The 22,190-nt window shown below is 38.0% G+C and overlaps 1 protein-coding gene across 2 annotated transcripts in view; it reads left to right on the top strand.

Moving 5' to 3' along the window:
- Positions 1-21,984, top strand: part of fam19a5 (family with sequence similarity 19 member A5, C-C motif chemokine like) — a 154,500-nt gene extending 132,516 nt beyond the window's left edge. For both annotated transcript variants that reach the window (XM_023349797.1, XM_023349798.1), the window contains exons 3-4: positions 9,167-9,294; positions 21,918-21,984. In XM_023349797.1, the coding sequence (XP_023205565.1) occupies positions 9,167-9,294; positions 21,918-21,926 (137 nt within the window). In that variant the 3' untranslated portion in view covers positions 21,927-21,984. The remainder of the gene's footprint in view (positions 1-9,166; positions 9,295-21,917) is intronic.
- The last annotated feature ends 206 nt before the right edge of the window (positions 21,985-22,190 follow it).

Here is a 22,190-nt window from a genome sequence, read left to right as displayed (position 1 = left end):
TCCCGCTGGTGAGTCATACTTTTAATATATACATTTGTAGAAATGTATAAAATGTTTAGCTTTAAGGTAGTGAATGGTGTTTTGAGCGACTGGTCACCATGACTTATAATAAGTTAAGAAAATAAGTGGGAAAGACATTGGGGGGGAAAAGAGAACTTTCTTAACAGTAAGTTGTAAAAACCTTTATTTCCTTGTCTTAAATCATTTCTGCATGTTTTAATTCATATTCTTTCATAAAATCCTGATGAGGGTGTCGCGTCCCAAGCGTCTGCCTGTTTGGGTTATTTCATGTACAACGGTTATCATCCAGAAGCTTTTCTGACCTGAATCGGTTATTTCAGCATCTTTTCTTTTTGCCAGCTATCCTTCATTTATCCTTTTAAGTCTCGTGTTTCCCCTGCCATCTCAAGCTCGCTTTTGAATTAGATGGAATTTATTAACCCGAGATGCTGGCTGTTGACGTGTGTGACCGTTATCAACCATTTGGTGGGAAGACAAATGTCCCAAGAAGGGCTTAATAATGTTCTCCCCCTCTCCGCTCTTATCTCCGGCTGATGAAACCACAGCCGGTACCTTCGCTTACAGATGCTTTGGACCCGTGTGTGTGTGTTTATGCATGTCCATGCTTCCCTACGCTGGGCCTGCACATGTGGGATGTATTTATTTGATATCTCCCTTGAATCTAATCCGTTTCAACATAAGCCAGTGCCCTCACACCAGCAGCACAGCAGTAATATGGTCAAATGGAAACAGATAGTGTCACTGAGAGCCAAGATGCTGCTGGGAGATGAGTTTAGTTAGTGATGCGAGACCAAATGTGACAGATAAGGCTCGCTTTCCTAACTCGCTTTTACACTTTCTGATTGCTTGTATGGTAAATCAGTGATATTAGACTAGTCAACTGTTAGCGAAAAAAAAAGTATCCCCAGTCTTTACACTTCCTTGGAAATTGAATTTTCAAAGCATCTAAGTGGATGCGTTTTCGATTACTGGGTTGGCTATAAAGTCTAAAGCAATGGAAACTAACATTAATATGAAATGTTAGAAATGCTTTGTTGCAAAATTTGTATTCTTAAATATATATTCAAGAAATGGTACATAGCTTTATCTACTTGACCAGTTTTCTGGATATATAATTATTAGCATTTTTAAAAAACAGTTTGGCTCAAGTCAAACACCTTGTTGTATGAATGGCTAAAGAGTATGTACGATTTTGGGAACTACTTCTTATCAGTTGTTTGTATGTAGAAACGTACGCAATACTGCCTGTACACACGGCAACCGACCAAAAGGCGTTGCATACTCTCCACCAAGCTCTGATGTCAATCCTTAACACTATAGTCATCTGAAATGATTTGTTTGGGGGGATGGAATAGAAACATCCTTTATTGACCGTCACTTGCCTGTCAGCAAAGTGACAGGCAAGTGCAATCTTGAATAGATTGTATGCTAGGTGTTGCATTTCAGTGCATTCATTGTACCTTGTGTAGTTGTTGCTTTAATTATCCCTCTATTGTTGTCTGTACTTGTGCCCAGTCATCTCCTTACAATAGCTTTTTTGAGCTCTCTGCCACCTTTGCAACTGTTTACAATCAGTCAGTCCCTTTACATGTTTGCATACCAGCAATCATTGCCCTCATTACATATACAATACCACTCAGTAAAAGTTAGGGGCAAGTGGCTTTTAGGTGAAAATTAGAGAAATGTGAAAAGTTAATGTCAGCATGACAAAACATTAAAGTAGGACATTTTAGTAGAAACATGCATTTGTGATTTCCTCATTTTAAACAATGTATTGAAACAAAAGCCAACAACAGTGATGAGTATGTCATGGCAAAAATTTTATTCTCTCAATATCATGTGTGCTCTTGGGCATCAATTACAGTTTGACAACAACACTTCGTTCTGTTCACAAGTCGACTCATTGTGTGCTGAGATCCCACTCTTCTCTTAGGGCGGCCCTTGGGTCATTGAGATTTTGGGGTACAGAGTAACAAGCCTCTACCCAGAGTGTTTCTGTGAAAGTTTCATTGTTGTACATCTTCTCTGTCTCTGACCAATCTTAGTAGTGATGACAAAGTTTCAGGTCACGTCTAAATTCATAAGGCGAAGATTTTGTGTTGATCAGTGAAGTGGGTAGGAGAAAGTCCTGTGAAATGTTTGCGGTAGTTTGGAGACCAAAAATAGGTCCCACCTTTGCCAGGGTTTTTGTAAGCTGTCTGTGGCTGGCAGTCTGTCTGTAATTCACCACAATGGTAAATGACTGTGACACAAACTGTAATTTAGAAAAGCAAAAATTATTCCAGCAATTTGACAGACGTTTCAATTTCTGCTCTGGTTCTCCAAAGCAGTCACCATTCCTCTTTCTCCTAACATTTGGGTCAGAACATTGCCATCTCTATATTAGTGAGTTGTGCTGCCATTGTTTTAAACAATAGTTCTCGTAAACAGAAGCAGCTGAAAGTCTAATGCTAGTTGAAAAGGTGGCTAAAATAATTGCACAAGATGCCAGTGATCTGGATGAGATGGAATTAAAAGTTGGTAATGCAACATTTTCAAAGCTTTTTGGTTATATTTTCAAGTTTAGGTCCAATATCTTACAAAAAAATGCATAGTTGCCAAAAACAGTATCTCAAAGTTGCATAAATAGATTTTTGTTGTTCTCCTGCAAACATCAAATCACGGTGTAACAACAATTTTACAAATGTTCACTTCATAAAGCTGTAAAACGAATATGTTAGACAGCTGACTTTAATCTGTGGAACAATTCATTACAGACAGCTCCCTCTGACCTTCTGCTAATGAGAAATTTTTGATTTGAGCGTTTGCAAGTTGGGCCCCGTTATTGTCAAAAACGCTACAAAACCAGCAGGTCAAATCTCCATTAATCACTTCTCAGAGCAACTGGTATTGCGTTGCGTCGGCTTGAAATGTCTGCGCCGCTCTCCTTATTAAATCTCATCTGACGCAGCCGTGATAACATATCTCTCAGCTGTCGCGGCTGATGGAGTCAGTTTGTAGGGCTCGATGTCAAAAATGACATTTGTAGCGCAGACGTGCAGACAATACCGCCTGTACACACGGCACTCATTCCCTCATTACTGATGTTTACCAGGCATTGCTATACATCTTCATCAGCTGAGGGTCACCCCTGCTGGATGGCAATTCAGAAGCGAAGCAAAACCCGTTAGTGAAATGAATAAGTGACCTTGCTGACAGCTTTCATAATATGAATTCACAGCAACAGATTAAATAACCAAATGAAAGAATAGAAGAAAAAAAAAACCTCTTGAAAACGCTTTTGGACTTTGGGTTATTACAACTGACAAGTGTTTTTTTTTTTCTTTTCCCCCGTTTTACTTCAGTGATGTATTTTCAGTGTTTCTTCAAGTGTTCTCTTGTGCATTTTTGCTTCCCTTTTCCATTTATACAGGCATGTGTTTCATCCCCTACCTCAGCTGTCCCTTATATTTGGTGACGTAGCGCTCGTCATAGAGCCAAACTTACATCGAATGTTGTTTTCATTTCTGGTGGATATGGATGCTTTATATATCCCTAAGGAAATGTGCAAATAACAAGGTTTTAATGTTTGGTAAGTTTAAAATGGTCGGGTATAGTGTGCGTGTTAGCTTAAAAATTAATAGTATGTGGGCACTTCATTTTTGTAGGTTGTGATTATGTCATCCTATCAAATATGTTAAGATGATACTTAAATCAATTTAATATCAGAAGACAAATGATTGGGCTTAAAATTAAGATTGCCAAAAAAATAAAAACTCTTGAAGCACCTCACTGATTAACAACTCCTTATGATTACTTTTAAAACTAGCACTTTTTAAACCCACCTGAAAAAAGGATTTTTAAGTTGGATTTAGCATTGTGACTAAAACAGCTATCACATTTAGCCTTCCCGCTTAAAATGTTTTTTTTGTGATTCTCTCTAAAAGAAAATTAATAACACCTAAATCCCCTTTTCTTTTCAATATCTCCTTGTCTCTTACAAAACACTAGAACGACACGAGTTTTGTTAAGCTAAATCAGTAGCACAGCACTGCCACTTCTGGCCAAGTGGTTGAAGGCTAATGATTCTATTTTCCCACGCAAACTGGAATGATGGTAATTTTGTTTTGTTGAAAATGCTTTGTACCAGTAGAAATTAAATTGCATGTCAGTAGGAAGAACAACAGTTTATCCCAGAGGCGTTCATGGTTCACAGCAATACAATTTTCCAACAGTTATTTCAACAAATTTGGGATTTAAGTAGAAGGACTGAATACAAACCATATCAGAAAGACTAGCTGAATTCCTTACGTACATCTGGCCTTTTTTTCTTTTTCAAATTGAGTAACTCATTTAGGACAGGGAGGCACGCTAGGGCTGGTGTTACAGACCCCTGCTCTATAGGAAATTAATATGAGACCATTATGAACCTCATGGAGGCCCATTTTTCATCAAATTTGCTTATCATGTACTGTAAATGTTGACTGTGATTACAAGCAGTTTGTCTTGCAGCATTTGGAACCCGAACAGAGATTATATTTAAGGATATTAAAGGATCCTGAAAAAAAGAGCAATCTGAAGTCGACACTTTGACTTGATGACCTAATCTGTAAAGCACAACAATGACTTGTATGTTACTCTTCTAAACACAGGATGATCTTTAAGTAGGGCGTGTTTGCTCTGATGTCTTCAGTGCAGAGAAGGGTTTGGCTCTCTGTGAGCAGAGCTAGCCTTAAGGCAAACCACCCTAGCACCGCCAAGTAATTCAACCTCAAGTAGCATGTCAGCAAAATGCTCTCAACAATAATAATGCTTCATGTTGGTGTCAGTTTAAAGCTCTTTCCATACTCTGCTGACACAATGAACTTGATACATGTATTATTCGGCCAAGTAGTTTTTGAGAGGGTGTGCATATTTAACAGATTGATTGCGATATACATATTGTTTATGGCAAAGAGATAATGGCTTTGAGTTTCACTCTCGCTAATCATTTGCATTCAGGGCGATGAAAGAAGTAGAAGGTGCCCTTAGATTAAATTTATAGGTAGTTAGGCGAAGACTATTTCCTTATACTGTGTAAGAACGCCATCACTATGAAAGAGTTTAAAGTATACAGTGAACCCTCGTTTTTCGCCGGTGTTACGTTCCAAAAAGAACCCGTGATAGGCGAAGTCCGGAAAGTAGAAACCTTTATTTTTTTACAATTATTATACAATGAAATACTCCATAATGCATTGAAACCAAAGAACAAAACCTTTTTACAGGCCCAAACATTTGTTTAACAAATAAAAAGTACTGTATAAACATTTTTTTTTACAAATAACTACTGTACTGTAAAATAATAATTTTAATACGAACTGAAGGCGGATTCCCGTGCCCAAATTGCGGAGATCAGCAACCCCCCCACCGCGACCCGAGTTATTGGATTAGAACGGGAGAAAATAAAAAATGATTATGAAAAAAAAATACAAAGTACAGTAGGACAAATAGTGACTCCCGTGTATTTCACTGCTCTTCTGACTGAGCCGCTGCATCCTGACTCCGCTCTGTAGCGTTTTTTTTTTCTTCTAAAGCCCGCGGTGCAGGTGTGTTTTTTCGAGAGAAGAACATAGTTATTGGTAGTTGTTCTTTCTTCTGGGCAAAAAGATTCTTATAAACCGACATGCTTTTAATGTCGGCTTATAATTTGGCAAGCTGTTTTACGTACGTGTACATATTAAACCGCAACGTTTAATATGTACACAGGTAGAGAAGAAGCGGAGACACTGTTTAGCCAATCAGAATGCAGAACACAAAGCACGATGTAAGTCTGCGAAGCAGCGAGACTGTGAAAGGTGAACCGCGATATAGCGAGGGTTCACTGTACATGATGCATACTTCACCACAGAACAAACAGTACCTGGTTATGATGGTTCTATGACCATCCCTCTTGTCCTCGGTAAAGAAAAGTATTCCCACCCCAGATGAGCTGTGTTTTGTTGTTCATATTGGAATTGCAAAAATAAATTCGCTTAATGGAAATGCTCTAATTTAAAAAAAAGAACTCATATTTTTTGATAGGTTTTTGCGCGAGGATGAGATGGTGTTTCCGCTGTAATTAGATAATTAAAGTATAATTATATTATTTCAAAAAACTGCAATAGAAACACTTGTTTTGCATCAGACAAGTCGTTATCACTAACCAGATATTACTACTGGCAGAAAAGACGAACACGACGACAGGAAGTGTTCGGAGGATTGTGGCACGCCATGTTTTTAATGACTAATAGCTTGAAGAAACTTAGTCATGTGCAATTTGAATTGCATTTCTAAATTTAATTGCAAAATTGTGTTAGCAGAATGTCAACAAAGTTTTGTGCACATTTGTAATGGAACCACCCCTATCGTTGTCTCTACTTGCTTGGCATGCCAATTTAGGTGACTGGTCATGCATAATGTTTTAAGTGAAGATTTATCAAAAATTCATACTTTTTCAAACTGAAATGTTTAAACATCTGTGGTAATTATTTTAAAAATACCACAGTAAAAGCAAAACACATTTATTGTAATTATGAACTAGTTGGATACACAAACAGCAAAAACCAGAGACTATAAAAAGGACGGCTGCATGGATAAATACGTGTTTGGATGAATGAATGAAAGGGTGGATAAAAAAAATGGATGGAAGTGCTACGTGGATACATGTGAAGACTTTTTCCAAGGCAGAGTAGTTGTCTTATTGCATTTTGTTCACCCTGCATCGTCACTTAAGTTCTTGACTCTTACTTAATGTCTTTTTTGTGTTTGTATTAAATATTTAACCCATCCCATATACACAAGGCTGTAGTCAAATATGTTTTCTTTAGAAACTTTCGTATTATCCCAAAAAGCACCTCATTATACCACATACAGTACATAATGACCCTTGAATTCACTTTCTCTAATGGGTTTTTGCCCTGCAGCCGTAATTTTCATGAACCCTGTTGAGCTTTTGTAGAGCAAAAATGATCTTGTTTGTTTACAATGAAACCTCTGTGGGGAGCTTTAATGTCGCAGAACTTATGAGGAATTCTTTTCATACTTTGTGTTATCACCATTCGTTCTGTTATAATGTGGTCTGAAGGTTACATGATGTAATAGAGGCAACGTTTTACTGTGAACTTGTAGTCGGCCAACATTCCACATATTGCATTTTTTCCCCCAGCCTTACATAAACACAATATTTTTTTATATGCAATTGCCTCTCAGCTGGAGAAGGTATTTAAAGACTGTTGAAGAGTTTCTTTGAAATTGGGGTTTACTTTTTTATCTTTGGCCATATTCAGCAGTCAAGCTGTTGCGGTTAAATCCCTTCATGTTGCTTTTCAGCTTGATTTTCTTGATTTTTAACAAAACAGCGGAGTTTGTTTTTCCTTTCCTGCTGACTGTTTGGACTCAACAGTGTCTGACATTATTACTGTTATAGATATGAAATTATTTTTTAGTACTATTGGTATTTTTTATGTACTGTGAACAGAAATTTACCATTTTTGGTAGATGTTGATTTTACATCGGTTAGAATAGCAGTGGAGATTTACCAATAAGAGTTTTTTTGTTTCCAATGTACGTTTTTCTACAACTTTGACCTGCAAATGCCAACTTTAGCCAGTTCAGATTAGAAATATAATTTACATAATTAAAAGTGTTTGGGCAAGCCAGATTTTCACTCCTTTCCAGCTCCTGAAAAAGTGGCTTAAGGAGCGTGAGATATGATTTCCACACATGGATTAGCCACTACATAGTGCAAATCTCAACCCCATTGAGAATCTATGTGACGTTCTGGAGATGGATTTGCACAGTGGTGTAAACAATGTATTTTTATTCTTACTTTTGAAATGAATGCGGTTATTCACTATTAAGAGACAAAAACGTGTTATCTAATGTACCCCAAGTCTTTTGTTGTGATTAAAGCAGATTTTCTTTTTCTTGTTTCCTGTTGGCATCTTGACAGACTTTGACAAAGTAGAGATGATTTCAGGTTCAGTACAGTCTTCCAGAATGTTATCTTTTCATTTCATGCACACTGCCTGCAGTGAGACAATGGCCGGCAGAATAAAGGCTTAGGGCCCAAACTCATGGCAATCTCCAGACGGTTACAAAAGAAGCAGGCGGTGAAAGGAGCAGTGTGGTGCAACACTTCTGAATGTTTTATTGGATATGAAAAAGGGGCACAAAATTTTCACTGTTTCCTTTCCCATTTTATGGCTTTAAAAATCATTGGTTCCCTGCAAACACTCACCGAACATATAAAAATAGGTTCAACAGGGTGGCTGTTGAATAAATCGTTTTCATGGAGGATTTTGAATTGCTCTGTATAAATTATTCATTTACTATTTTCTCACTTTATTTGACCACCGGACCTAAGGTCTCTATTAGTCCTGTGTGAAACAAGTATTTGTTAATGCTTAAGCAATAAATAAAACCCCTTTATACAGAACTTGGAAAAGGTCGCAGATTTGTATAATTACTGCCCATAAATCTTTAGGTGTTTGTTGAAAGGCAACTTTCTTGGGGCTGAGAACTGCTGATATTATGCACGTTTTTTTTTTTTTCTTTCTTTCTCCGAAATGTAAAATGGAAGAATGAAAACTAGTGTTTAAATTACGGATTTAAACTTCTTGAAATGTATCATTTTTAACTACTGGTACTATCAAAAAGATCCCGTTCAAACATTTACCAGTAACCTTTATGAGAAGACTTGCATATTCTCTCTGTTGCTTGGTTATGTTATTTCTCTAAAAAAATTGAAGAAAACAGAGACTGTTAACCATCCTAAATACAATTTGTGATGGTTGATTTTATTTAACTGACTTTGTTTACCTGAATCGGCTTTCTCCATGTTGTTTCTCCGTCTGGCTATTTTTCCCATTTCTCTTGCTGTCATTCCTCGTATTCCTCAATTGTCTTTTTACCTCATTGCTCTTCATCTTCTTTCTTCCTCGCAACTCCTCCACCTGGCATCCTTTTATTTCCTTCTACCCACTCATGTTTTCCATTTTTCTCCACATTTCCATCATTCTTCCAATGTTTTTGCATCAGTCTCCCCGAAGTCACCCTCTTTATCCTAATTGCTGCCTCTCCATGCAGACTTCCGCCTGTCATTTCTCGGTTTCTCCTTTAACCGTTCTTCCTCTGTCTCCTTCTGCAGCTGGGATTGTTCGAAAAAGGCAGTGGTGTGAGATGGTTCCGTGTTTGGAGGATGAAGGCTGTGACCTGTTAGTCAATAAATCTGGATGGACTTGTACACAGCCAGGAGGCCGAGTCAAAACCACCACGGTGAGTTCGGACGCCGATTGAGCTCACGTACAAACCAATTCTCACAAAAACATAAATTCCAATTGATCCATTTTATATATTTTACTTGAATAATAGTAACAATGATTGAACAGTTCTTTTTCTTGCCAAACAAGCTAGTAAGAGGTCATTTTTTTTCAAATACAGCAGTAATTCACTGCTTCCCAAGTACTGAATGCACACTCACATACTTTATAGTAGGTGGATATTTCCCAATATATTTCTGTGACGTATGGAAAATGACTTAAATCTCTGTAGCTGACCAGATATGCCAATGAGAGCGTTAATCGTTGAGCAACAGTCGCAAATATTCCTCCCAAAGAATTTGTTTTCTCTCCTGCCATCTTTTTAAACCCCAAACTCTATGCGCTTTGTTTACTTCCTCATCAGCGGCAATTAGTTTAAATTAGAGACTCTTAATGGTAATGATGGCAGCAGATGGGAAGCTGCAGCTTGTGTTGGTTAAAACTCCGCCCATCCATTCATCCACACCTTATATCCACTGAGCCGAACCTCTTCCTCCTTCGTTCTTCACTTCTTTTCCTCCTCACCCTTCACAAACTTGCATCACACTCTCTCATTCCCCAGCTTCGTTATTACAGAGGTCCAAACTGTCACTTGTCTGTCTGTCTGTGCTGTGGCAATTTAGGAAATCTCTTTAAATGTGACTCGGCAACAAAAACCGCAGCAAGCAGCTGCTTTTTATGCATTTGTCAACGGGGCATCATTAATGCATCTGTCATGATTTGGTAATCATCAGTGTTTATGTCTTACATACACACACATACACACACATATGTATGCTCAAACAGGCACATTAGCACAGAAGACTTGATATGTTAAACATCGGAGCCAACTAAAATCCCATACATGAATATAAATTGCAGTCTTGAGCAATGATACAAAACAGAAAATGAGCCTGCCTGTGGAGACTGGTAACAAGCAACACATGTTGCCTACAATGTAGTTTATTATCGGAGCACTCACACCCATTTGTTATACGTGGCCGGCCAAGACAAAACCAGGAACAAGTTTCCTCGGGGGCGTCTTGAGTTATTTACAGATTCACAAAGTGTGGATTCTTTTTAGCGATGTCAAACACTAAAACAATTTTTTAAAAAGAAGGTATTGTCATTTGAAGGGCAGCAACATTGGCAGTAAAACAACCCTCAAAGTTTCAGAAAATTGTCCTCAAACTTGATTACTTGAGGTTGTTAACAAGGGCTGTTCATTTACGTTACTGTGCAGTAATCCCACTTTCCCCAAACATCAGCTGTCAACAGGTGTGACAGAGGAAGTGTACAGACAAAAGTGAGCTGTTGTCTGGCCTACCTAGCTATAAATGTGTATTTTAGTTTTCAGATTTGCTATTTTCCTGTAAGGCTGTGAGCTTCTGTCTTGTAAATATTTGTCATGGAGTTATCTGTGAACCCTGTAGTGGTTCAGTGGAATTAAACCATGTATAAATTGTAGCTGGAGGGACTATGTTTCTCAACTTGATGTATTTTTATAAATTATAAAACCTGTCTTGTATGTATTCACTGATTATATAAATATGCATTTAAATTAAAAAAAATTATAATCGGTGTTGGTGTGTGCAGAAAATTATAAGCAAGCAAAGTCATAGAAAAACAAAGAATGGCTTTCATTACGTAATTGAGACTTCAGTCCTATAGTTGAAGATAAAGGGTCCTTCATGAACGTCATATCACTGCCCCAAAATCTGACCCCACATAAGCAGAAGATAATAACAAACAATGTTTTCTTTCAGCTTGAATAATTTAGTTAATTTAGTTTAGGTTTTACAGCTGCTAAATGCAGTTAGTCGGCACGGCGCGTAGGACTGCTCAGACCCACCTGGTCACCGTCACAGTGCTCTCAGTACAGCTGCTTTCCAGGCAGCTCAAGATCAGGGTGTCAGTGATCTGCTGCGTATCGTAATTATGTTCTATAAACAATAAAAATCTGAACTCACCCCATTAGAAACTGAGGAATGCTCCTGCAGATATAAATGCTTCCCATCATATAAGTGGTCATGGCATTATTTCTTTCTAGTGGATTTTGTCATATAAGAACACAAAGTTTAGCATTTTAAAATCCCAGAGACTTCTATTTAAAGCATGTGGTGATTTATAAAACATGTATATTTAAAAAAAAAAAAACTAAAATCACTATTTCCTTGGAAATTTATGTTTTTTTTATGGGTTTTTTTCTCCTTTTGTTTAGCAACTTGTTCCTGGTGTTGCCATGGCACATCTGTATACACAACTTAATGTGTGTGTGTTGCAGTGTGGATTGTGCAAAAATGGGCTCAAATGGATCAAATGCAGTGTGCTATGCACTGATTGCTCCGAGTACGCCAGTGTAGGGTTTGCATATTCATGACATGTATCTCCGCTTTACAGCAGAGAGGGGCCCTGTAAGCTTTGCCCTACATGCGCACTTCACATCCCGCTCGAGGTGTCAGTCAGTGTAACTCTCAGCCGCTTACGCTGACAATATGCAGAAAGTGACAGGTATTGCTTGCTTGCTTCATTGGCTACTTTAAACTTGGTGACAGCTAGTCAAATGGCTGGACAGCTAGGCGCACTCATCTGTTCCACTGGCTGTGTGTGTGTGTGTGTGCGTGTGTGTGTGTGATAGGGGAGTGTAAATGTGTGTAAGCAGCTCTCACTGTCAAGGAGTCTCCGAACTGGTTATATCATAAATATGCATTAGAACATAGTGTATTATGTAACATAACATATATTATATTAAATTTATGTTCTCATATTCAGTTGGTTGCAAAGTTAATCGATTTTTTTCTTTCTTTAGATTATTTTTTTATGGTATGAAAACCTTGAGTAAAAATGTCACGGTTCTACTGTATTCACGTAGATTAAAAAAGAAAATAAAAAAATTCATACCATGATTTGTTCTGTGATCTGAAGCTGTTCATTCTTTATTTTATTTATACATTTTCTTTTTACATTTTAATTGCAACTAAAATTATTAGTGTATATATTTTTTTCTGTGTTAAATAATGTTATATATACTGTATATTAGAAAAACATGAGGGAAAGTACAACTGGCATGGAATACTGTGAAATTCTCGTGCTATTTAAATTTTGACTGAAAATGTCAAATTTTTCTAAGATTTTTGTATTTACATAAAATAGAAATAAACATTTAGTATGAACTTTAATTTAAATGAGAAAGCAACGATTTATCCCACTGTAGTTTTATAGATTGATTATTCTTATTGTTATATTTATTTTATCTATCCATCTAACCATTTTGAGGTGTTGCCAGTTTACAGAGGTAATAGAGATACACACACATGGACTTAAGGGCCATTTAGAGTCTATATAAACCAACATCCATATTTTTGACCTGTTGGAGGAAGCCAGAGAATGTGTGAAATCATGAGGGGAAGATGTAAATGAAACCTGGGATGCAACAATCCTAACTGTGCCATGTCATTTCTTTAATTTAGTTGACCTTATGTAAAGTGAAAGGTGGATCACGTTTAGTTTTGACACCAATACTGTCAGCTGTTTTCGCAATCAGAAATATTTCTAAGCCGGCAAATGTATCTTTCTTTTATGTCCTGGAAACGTGTAGTAGCTTTTTATCAGTTGGCCAACCAACAGTTTGAAGGAACAGGCGAGGAAGGGGGCAACACTTTTCCTGATCTTGTTAGTCAAAGAAAACTCTGGCCACCTCAACGTCCAACATCTCATTAAAAGTGAGTCAACCCGTAGGGACAGAGGGAAGGAAACTCACAGGGGTTTGAATTTGTAAAACCTGACATAGCTGGATACCAGAAAGTACTCAATGCCTAACTTTGAAGCATAACAAGCTGATATTAGATTGTTCCTTCTTCATCTGTTTTGGTTGCCAGCCCACAGTCAGCAACTTTACACTCATAGCTTGCCAATTGTAGTTCAGTAAGTATATTACCTTAATAAGGGACTGGTAATGGGTGGTGCTCCTTTATATTGTCTGTTTCTCTCATGATTAGAAATATTTTTAAATACCCAAAGGTGTCTGTCTCCTGAGCTCAAAAATGTGTAGTATTAGCTTTTAATAAAACCATAAAAATGTCTGAATTAATTATTAGATAACACAGATTCCTTAAAATTTTTTTACTTAGACTTTATGTGACCGTTTTACTCAAGGGAGACTCTTCACTTTTCCTCACTTGAACTTTTGAAAGAATAGCCCTTTCTCTGAGGGCTTTCAATCCGGAACCAAAGCCCACCGCCCTTCTTATTTAGGAATAACTCCCGGCTGTTCGCGGTCCACTGAGCATGTCTGACCTGTCTGTCAGGTGTTTCGGCAAAGAAACATCAGTGCTGACAAACAGAGACATCCCGTGGGGCATTTGACTAAGCCGAGTTAATTTGACTCAGCCCCATAACTCCATAAAGAGCTATTCTGGACAAATGTCAGGAAGTATTGCGTATGTGTATATATGTGTATTTGTTTATATTAACCTAGTAAGGCTCTTTTGTGATATTTCACTGAGTTGCTGAAGACCTATATGCATTATGGGGACCAAAACCTGGTAACAATAAGGTGGACACCCCATTTTAGATAAGGTCTAGAGCAGTCCAGTCACCCACAAGGTACTGCGTGTATACAATAGTTTTTTTGAGACACTGTGACACGTACAGTTTGCTTAACAACAGATTGTGTTTAAAAATAATAATTGATAAGTAGCTTAAGATCGGGCCATTCAAATGAAAAGGCGGTGGAGAGAGAACAGTGCCAGGATTATTTTTATGATTGGAGCAATCCATGTCTGCAGGAATGTTTTTCAGTTTCTTAGGGTGAGTTACAAAACTTGTGACTTTAGGATACTATTACAACACATTGCACACCACCAGGACACAGATCTAGGTCTAGGTCTGCCCAGCTTGGGGCTGCAATAATGCAGCTGCGCTGACGGTGACGAGGCATTGAGCAGTAGTGCACCCCACACTGACCAACTTCATCTGTACAACACCTAAAATTTAAAAAAACTATTTACGTTGAGCTGAAAGAAAGCAAAGTTTAGAATCCACACTCTAGACCTGTTCATAGAAATGTCATGGCCAGTCATATTTACAAAACATCGCCACACTTCTCATTAGGATGAACTAAGAAGACAATAAGTGTTTTGAGACTAATATTTTTAATTCAGCGTGCATATTTTAAGATGCTGTGTTTTTGCGGGGGCCATTTCAAGTTAGGTGGTCTGTGAGTGTTTGTTAAATGGTCCTCAGCCTGAAGAAGTTTGACCAACAGTGGTTTAGCGCAGTGGTCCCCAACCCCCGGGCTGCGGACCGGTACCGGTCCATGGACCAATTGATACTGAACCGCGCAAGAAATAATTAAATACTTCCATTTTATGTGTTGAGTCTGGAGGATCTTTTATTTTGAACATCCTTTAACCGGCCAACATTGAGCCCACAAGCAGCAGAATGAGTTAGAAACAGCAGCAACAGCATTGGTGTCGGTCGTCTTGACGCACAACCCACCCCCGTCCCCGCAAATTTCCAAAGTCTTGCGCCCTCCATGACCTCCCCCCTCCGGTCCGCAGCAAATATGCGAAGTCTCGACCAGTCCGCGGTACTAAAAAGGTTAGGGACCACTGGTTTAGAGGTATGTTGTGAGATTATGGTCAGGTGTAAGGTTAGGTTTAGTCATAAATGTAGTAACTAAAATCAATAGAAAGTCCTAATATGGTTACATATACAGTTATGTGTGCGTCTTTGTGTTTATCGGTCAATTTTCTATGAAGTGTTGCTGTGTCTGTTGAACAGGAGGCAATTGTTCTTAAGGATGACACTGCTAACCTTTTCTTCTCCAAGCTGGATTTGAGTTGCAAGACAGATTAGATATATGTGCCTGTCCTCCCTCAACCTACAGAATGTCACTCTACAGCTTTTGTTTTGTGTGTTTCAGGATAAAAATAACTTCCTCTCAAACTTGCTTTCTCCTCACTTGACTCCTTTTGATTTTTTTTCCCCTCCTCCAAGTCTTTCTTTTCTTCTCACCTATCTGTACTTCTGCCATATCCCTCGTGATGCATTTATCTTGTACTGACCCTGCTTTGAAGAGCACACAGCTACAGCTGTCAATAAAGACATGCCGTATAGATTTCTCCAAGGCCAGCTCCAGATGAAACATAGAAAGATTGATGTATTCATGGCTTATGGCTGACTGAGGTTTGGAATGAGGTTACGTTCAATAGCGGGACTCTATGACGGCAGCCGCGAAAGGGCAAGACCCACCGAGAACATAATTTGTAGCCCTGCGATAACTTTGTATTTGAAATAACTGGGCATGCAGTAACAAAAGTAGCTCAGATTAATGCATGTGGTAACAATAACAAATGTTGTAAGAGCCTCTAAACGAATTATCTTGGAGCACATTTTGAGCTAAATAATGAAATGCGAAGAGACGCAAATGTATTTTGTCACAACAACCAGAGATTTTTCCAGGTTTATGTTGTTTTTGCAATTTAAATCTGACATAAAAAAAGAAAATATACCACTAGAATTTAATTTCAGCTTTATTGAGCATTATTTAGCATGGAGGATATACTTTTTTTATATATATACATATATATATATATATATAAAAGACAACCAACAATGGATGATGAAATACCTTCTTGAAAATAGCACCCCTTTTATTTTGATCCTTGCCCCTAAGTTGCTTTTTCAAAATGTAGTCAGTTTTCAAGTAGCTTTTGGAGCGATGGCTTCTTCCTCACTGAGCGGCCTTTCAGGCTGTGTACGTACAGGACTCATTTCAGCAAATTCTACTGTTAACAGCTTAAGTCTGCTTCTTTATAAGCTCTTTTGCTGCTGTTGTGGAATTGATGTCATCTGAACCATGATGGGAATTAAGTGTGTCGGAGGTGTGCCTCTCTTACCACCGATGTCATAAAGTAACTAATCACAAGCTAACAATATCCAGACATCTTCATCTGGGAGTTATAATTCTTGCATTTATCAAATAAAAATAATTTTGGTAATCCGAACTGCCCTACAACAGGAAGGTGTCAGTATGAAAATATTCAAATGTTTGAAGGCAACAAGTTCTCATAGTTATTTATTAATAAGCATAAAAAATATAAATTGTCAATTTTCCCAGAGTACATAGGGGGATATATTACACAATACAAGGTCAACTAAGTCTTTCTTTTCATAAAAAATAAAATAGAAACTAAGATTTGATGAAAGTAAACTAGTTTCATATAAATGTCCTGTCTTTTAAGTGTGTGGCTAGACCTGTCAAAAGAATAAATCTATTAAATTCAATCATTATTATTATTATTTTTTTATCTGAAGAGTTTTTGCGGCGCTAGTGGCTCGTATTTTTTCTACAGTAGGCAGACAGGAAGGAGGGTGAGGAGAGGGGGGAAGACATGCGGTAAAGGTCGTCGGGACCGGGAGTCGAACCCGCGACGTCCCCGTCGAGGACTAAGGCCTCCAAACGTGGGGCGTGCTAACCCCCTGCGCCACCACAGCACGCCCCCAAATTCAATCATTTCTATTTGCATGATTTATTGTTTTCTCTTTTCTCTCTCCAGATAATAAAAGGTCTCAGTCTATTTCATGAGTCTCAACTAGACCTTTTGTTTTGAAGGACAATTTTGTTTAGCGACTTCAGCGTTTATTTTATTTGTTGTCTGTTGTTTTGTTTATTTATTTTGGATATTTAAATAGCCTACAAATTGATCTACAAATTGTGTTTGCTTGTAAATTTTGTACAGCAGCAGACTAAAAGAAGCTAGGTAATACAAATGGGAAAATAAATATAATGCATCAGGTTTGTGCCAGGGTGCATCAAAGGAAGTGTGAGGTTGGGTTTTTTAAACCAAACCTTGTCACTGATTCATCATTGACTGTAGCCTGCCCTTGAGGTGCAAATGTAATCTGATTTGATTTCCTCACCCACCACGGCCACCTGGTGAGCATAATCATCCCTACATGCGCTTCCTTTTCAGTCGCAGCTGCAGGACTTTAAACCTTTATTATTCCAATGCCTCCTGTGGCTCTAAATTTAAGAGTAGACTTTAAGATCCTTAAAAAAAAAAAAAAACAAATTCTGCTTTGTATGTTTTTGACGGCTTAAGTACCTTTAATTTAAAATTCGTAACGTTCGCGGGAAATGATTAAACTGTTTTTTTTTTTTTGTTTGTTTTTTTACATAAAGATCTCTGGATATTAAATTTTTTAAAACGATTCAATTTTTTTAAATAAAGCCTCCTGTGGACAGATCTGTACACAGCCTGTCCTTAAAAAACAAATAAATAAAATCAAATGTGTAAAATTGCATCAGTTTATAATTAATTTTTTTTTTTCAGACTCTGATCAGCAACCCAAGAGCGACAGCACATCAACTTTCAAAAGCTCAACAGTTTACGCTGCTTTAGATCCGACATCCTTAGAAGTCTCCCTCTCACGGCCACCCTTTCCCCGCCATGCTGCTTCTCTCTCCGTGCTTCACAAAAGGCCCACAGATAACCTGAGGGGATTCTGCTTTTCTCCCTTTACACCGTTCTCACTTTTTTCCCTTCCCTTTCTCTCTGAGCTCTCACTCCCTTCATGCATGCCGACTGCGATAGCTCTCCGCACCGTTTGATCTGCCAGTCTGAAATGATGGCGGGCACAACACAGTCCTGCTCATCTCTGGAGAGAGTGTGGCTTTCACTGAGACGGGGACGTATAGCAGAAGACGACGTACTCTTCTGCTTAAACACAGTGTCTTGCTAAAGCAGCCGACAGTACTCTAGGGGATTATGTGTATAATTTCAGGCTATATAGCACTGTGAAAAAACAAGATCCTGTATAAAAAGTACAAATATGTTTTTTAAAGATATAAACCTTATGTTAACATCGTCAAAAGAAAGTAAATTCTGTTTTTGAAGGTACCTTAAATAAGATACAATGAAGGAATCATTGTATCTTCTCACAATGATTTCTATTTGCTCTAATAAATAATGACATGGCTAATTAACACACTTGCTGTTTTTTAGTTTTAAAACGGCTTTATTGTACCGAGGTCAGAGAATGATCACAAATTAATTTTCATTTCAAAAATAATATAGAGTTAAAAAAAAGGTGCAAGAAGTATTCCTTTATTAAATTTATATATTATATATTCACAAAAAAAGGTGAACTGGAAAAAAAGCATAATCCATGTTAAGTCTGAGTAAAAATATCATGGCTTCATTATGCTATCACAATCAAATTTTTAGCTCATTAAAAAAATCCATTAACATTTATTGAAGCCATTTATTCTTAAGGTTTCAGCACTGTCTGGACAATTATGTAATTTTCTGCAGTGTTTTCCATATCTTGATAAGCATGGAGAAAGAAAATAGTTTTGAAAACTACCTGTAGTCCAAGACTTCATTCCATATCCCATCTTAAATGTTATCCTTCCTTTTTTCTTTCCCCCTTCCTTCTTTCCTTCTGTTTTTCCTTCCTGTTCCTGGCCTTTTCTTTTTCCATCCTTCCTTGTGTCTTTGGGTTCCTACACTATAACTATGGGTTTTTTTTTTTCTCCAAGAGTAAAACTTTTTCCAAACAGCCAGCTTTATCTTGAGGGAAAAGTGGAGCATCCTTCTTTCAGTCGTTCTCTGGCCTCTTTAAAAGGACTTGAAAAAATCTGACTTAAGAAAGGGTAAAATAAAAACTATATATTTTAAACTTCACTATACCTTTTTATATAACTTTCAATAAAGCAGCAAAAGCCTATCAGGTAGCTTAATGGAAAAAAATGCACTTTCCATTATAGACTACTGCAGACGTCACAGTTTTGTGTCTTTTACTCAAAGCAAATGTCACAACACGGCATTTTTAATACGGGAAGGACATTAGCAAACATAGTAATAATCCTCTGACTGGTTCTTAATCATATGTTCCATTAGGCTGCTTCTGATTGTCAGTTTTTAAGATGTAAACAACTTGCTGGAGCAGAAAGTGGCACCTACTGAGAGAAAGATGGTGATTACAGTAATCAAGACTTTTTCAGCGAGGAAAGCAGAAGACAGAAATTAGGAAACAAGATGAACTGTCACACTCCAACTCAGACAAGTGAGGAGAAGATATTATAATATTTGATAATGTATGAGCTCATGAGTTGGCATATGCATATTTCATAGACTTTCAAGACGCCATGTGGGAGGAGGACACTGTTGTGTGCATAATATGCACTGAGCTGAGGACTGTGATTTTTTTTTATTATCCCTGCTTATTATGTAAAATAATATTTTTGAGTTTTACATCGTTATAATTCCCTCATCAAAAACATACCTGGAGTGTGTATTTGATTCTTTCTTGCTTATTTCAGAAATCCTGTAATAATATCCCGTCGCAACCATTAAGCTGTGCAAAATGCCTGGGTAGACCTAGCTCCGCCTTTGAGGACACAGCTCCTCCTCCCAGCTGCAGCTTCTGAGCTTCCGCCTCACAGAGCACTCCTTCCCCCACTTAGCTCCTTCAGACTAGCCAGCAGCAATTAGCAAACACGTGGTGGAACTGCGCATCTTTGAGCTCATTGTACGAGCTACTTCTCAGTGCAACGCTGGTAAAAACATTATTGAAGGGTTAATAGAGGAACCATGTTATGATGACTTCATGAAGAAGGACTTTCTGAAAGAGCAGGAGTTTTTAAGGAGACAGAGACCCAATTTCAAAGTGTTAAATTATGAAGTCAAATTTCTTTTAAGCCATATTTGATATATACAGCATTTTTATAACCGAAGGTAATGTAGTTACTTGATTGTGCTAGAAAATGGCAATATGTTCCTGGAAAATACTTACTGCCCCTTTAAATATTGTGTCTAGGAAAAAAAAAAGTTTTTAATCTGATCTAAAACAATCTCCTTAGGCTTGGTTTTGTAAGCAAGCGTTGAACGCCTCCACTTACAGCCTGTTTCCTCCACTCTTTGACTTTGTGGATCCTGTTCGGACCGGGCCTGATGGGATCTTCCCCATCTTCTCCACCATCCTCCATCACCGTGCAGCCCTCCCTCCCCCAGTAGTTGTGGGTCGGTACCAGGCTTGGTAATTGATCCCTCTGGGCCCTGCAGATGGATCCAGCTGAGGGCTGAACAGGCTCACCACTAAGCAGACAGCTGCTCAGGCGGGCCCCTGTACAGGCTGATAGAAAGGGAGAAAGATAAAGAAACACTGTTGCCGCTAACAGTTAGCCCCGTCTGCCGGCATCCCGTTCTGCAGTGAGCAAACTCAGCACTTTGCTTTGTCTTGAAGCGAACAAGTTCCCTCCATTTTTGGGGAGGTGTTAACAGGGAGTGAAGCAAGAGGAAGGGACATGGTAAAGTCCGTCTTTTAAAGTTCTTATCAGCAAACTAAAAGCCTGGGGGAATAATCTGCTAAGTAAGCTTAAATTTAAGCTTCTTCTGTGCAGCGAGTGGAAAAGTCCACTTTTGTGTTTCAGCCAAGTGTCCACATTGCTTTGCTCTACCGCTTTAACAACATCAGGGTGGATGAAAAGAAAGTGACTTTACAAGCATCGATTGATGTGGAGTTTATGTTGAGAAAAGAACTTTTGAGAGTTGAAACATAATTCAACATGTCAGAATGTCGGCGCTGCAGTTTTTGTCATAAGCTCTTAAAATGTAACTATTTATCTAAATGTTGTATTTAACCTCTATTTAAAAGCCTTTATGTTTCTACTGAGGTTGAAAATGAATAATGGCTCAAGAAAGGCAAGCAGTGTTTCTTTGGCTTGCACCAGCCATACACAGCTTAATTCAAATAGAGGTAATAAAAATCCTATTAACAAACAACAGCAAATGAAAAGAGCAATAAGTTAATACATTTATGCATTATGTTGTATTAAAATACTGCTTTAAAAACAACCAAAAGCTTTTTTTCTTGATTTAAGTGAGTTGACAGTTTCCGAACATCTCAGGTTTCCAGGGAGTTGGTTCCATTTTTGCGAGAGCAGCACCTGATTGATTTTCCATAGATCTGTAATGACATAAATACAATAATAAAATAATTCCCTAGTTTTTTATGTGCTGTACTGACAGGAAACCCTATTGTGATCATGAGTTTTAAGGCCAGGTTGTTATAGTTGAGTTCTGTTCATATCCACACCAAGTGTTTTGCATTCTTTATGGACTTTATTGTACTTAAAGAATTTTAACAAAAAAACCCAAACTTTTTTACCAATCATGTCAGTCCATCTCTATGTGTTATTGACTCTTGTTGGTGTCTTTTATTGGAATAGTGTGAGGAAAAAAATCCTTGACTTTCTATCCTTTCTACTCCCAAATTCTGGAGGTAATCTCTGATAAACCAGAACAACATAGAACATAGTTTCCCTAATTCTAATCTTTCTATAGTAACTCCATAGGTATTTCAAGAATAACAATAGTTTCCTTTTCAATGCTGCATATCAACATTTTAACAATGCCAGAGCTGCACTATTTGACTTAACTAGCATTCTTACACCAACACAAGCGCAGAACAACCTGTAAATTAAAAGCACCAGTTTCCCTTCTAAATAAATTGGTAGTGGTGGTGTTGATGGGGGATGAGACTGTCTAAAATAGAATAAATAACCATCGCCCCCTTCCTCTCTTCCTTCAGGCTCTATGACGCGACAAGAGTTCCCCTCGACATTCTTGCACTATGGAGAGCATTGATGACCCCTTGACAGACAGCCAAAACCCACCAACCAACACCACCACCACCACCACCACCCACAACCCCACCCTAACCCTGATCGCAGAGCACCAAGGGCTTCTTTGACGCTGCAAGGTACAATAAAAACCCTGTTTTAAAACCCTTATGTTTTTATTTTAAAGAAAGCTCATTTAAATCAGTGACCAGGCAGAATTAGTTCATTGCAATTGTTAAAAA

Source organism: Xiphophorus maculatus, chromosome 17 (assembly GCF_002775205.1).
Source record: "Xiphophorus maculatus strain JP 163 A chromosome 17, X_maculatus-5.0-male, whole genome shotgun sequence".
Taxonomy (NCBI): Eukaryota; Metazoa; Chordata; class Actinopteri; order Cyprinodontiformes; family Poeciliidae; genus Xiphophorus; species Xiphophorus maculatus.
The sequence above is the reverse complement of the archived record's forward strand: the minus strand, read 5'-3'. Positions and strand labels throughout refer to the sequence as shown.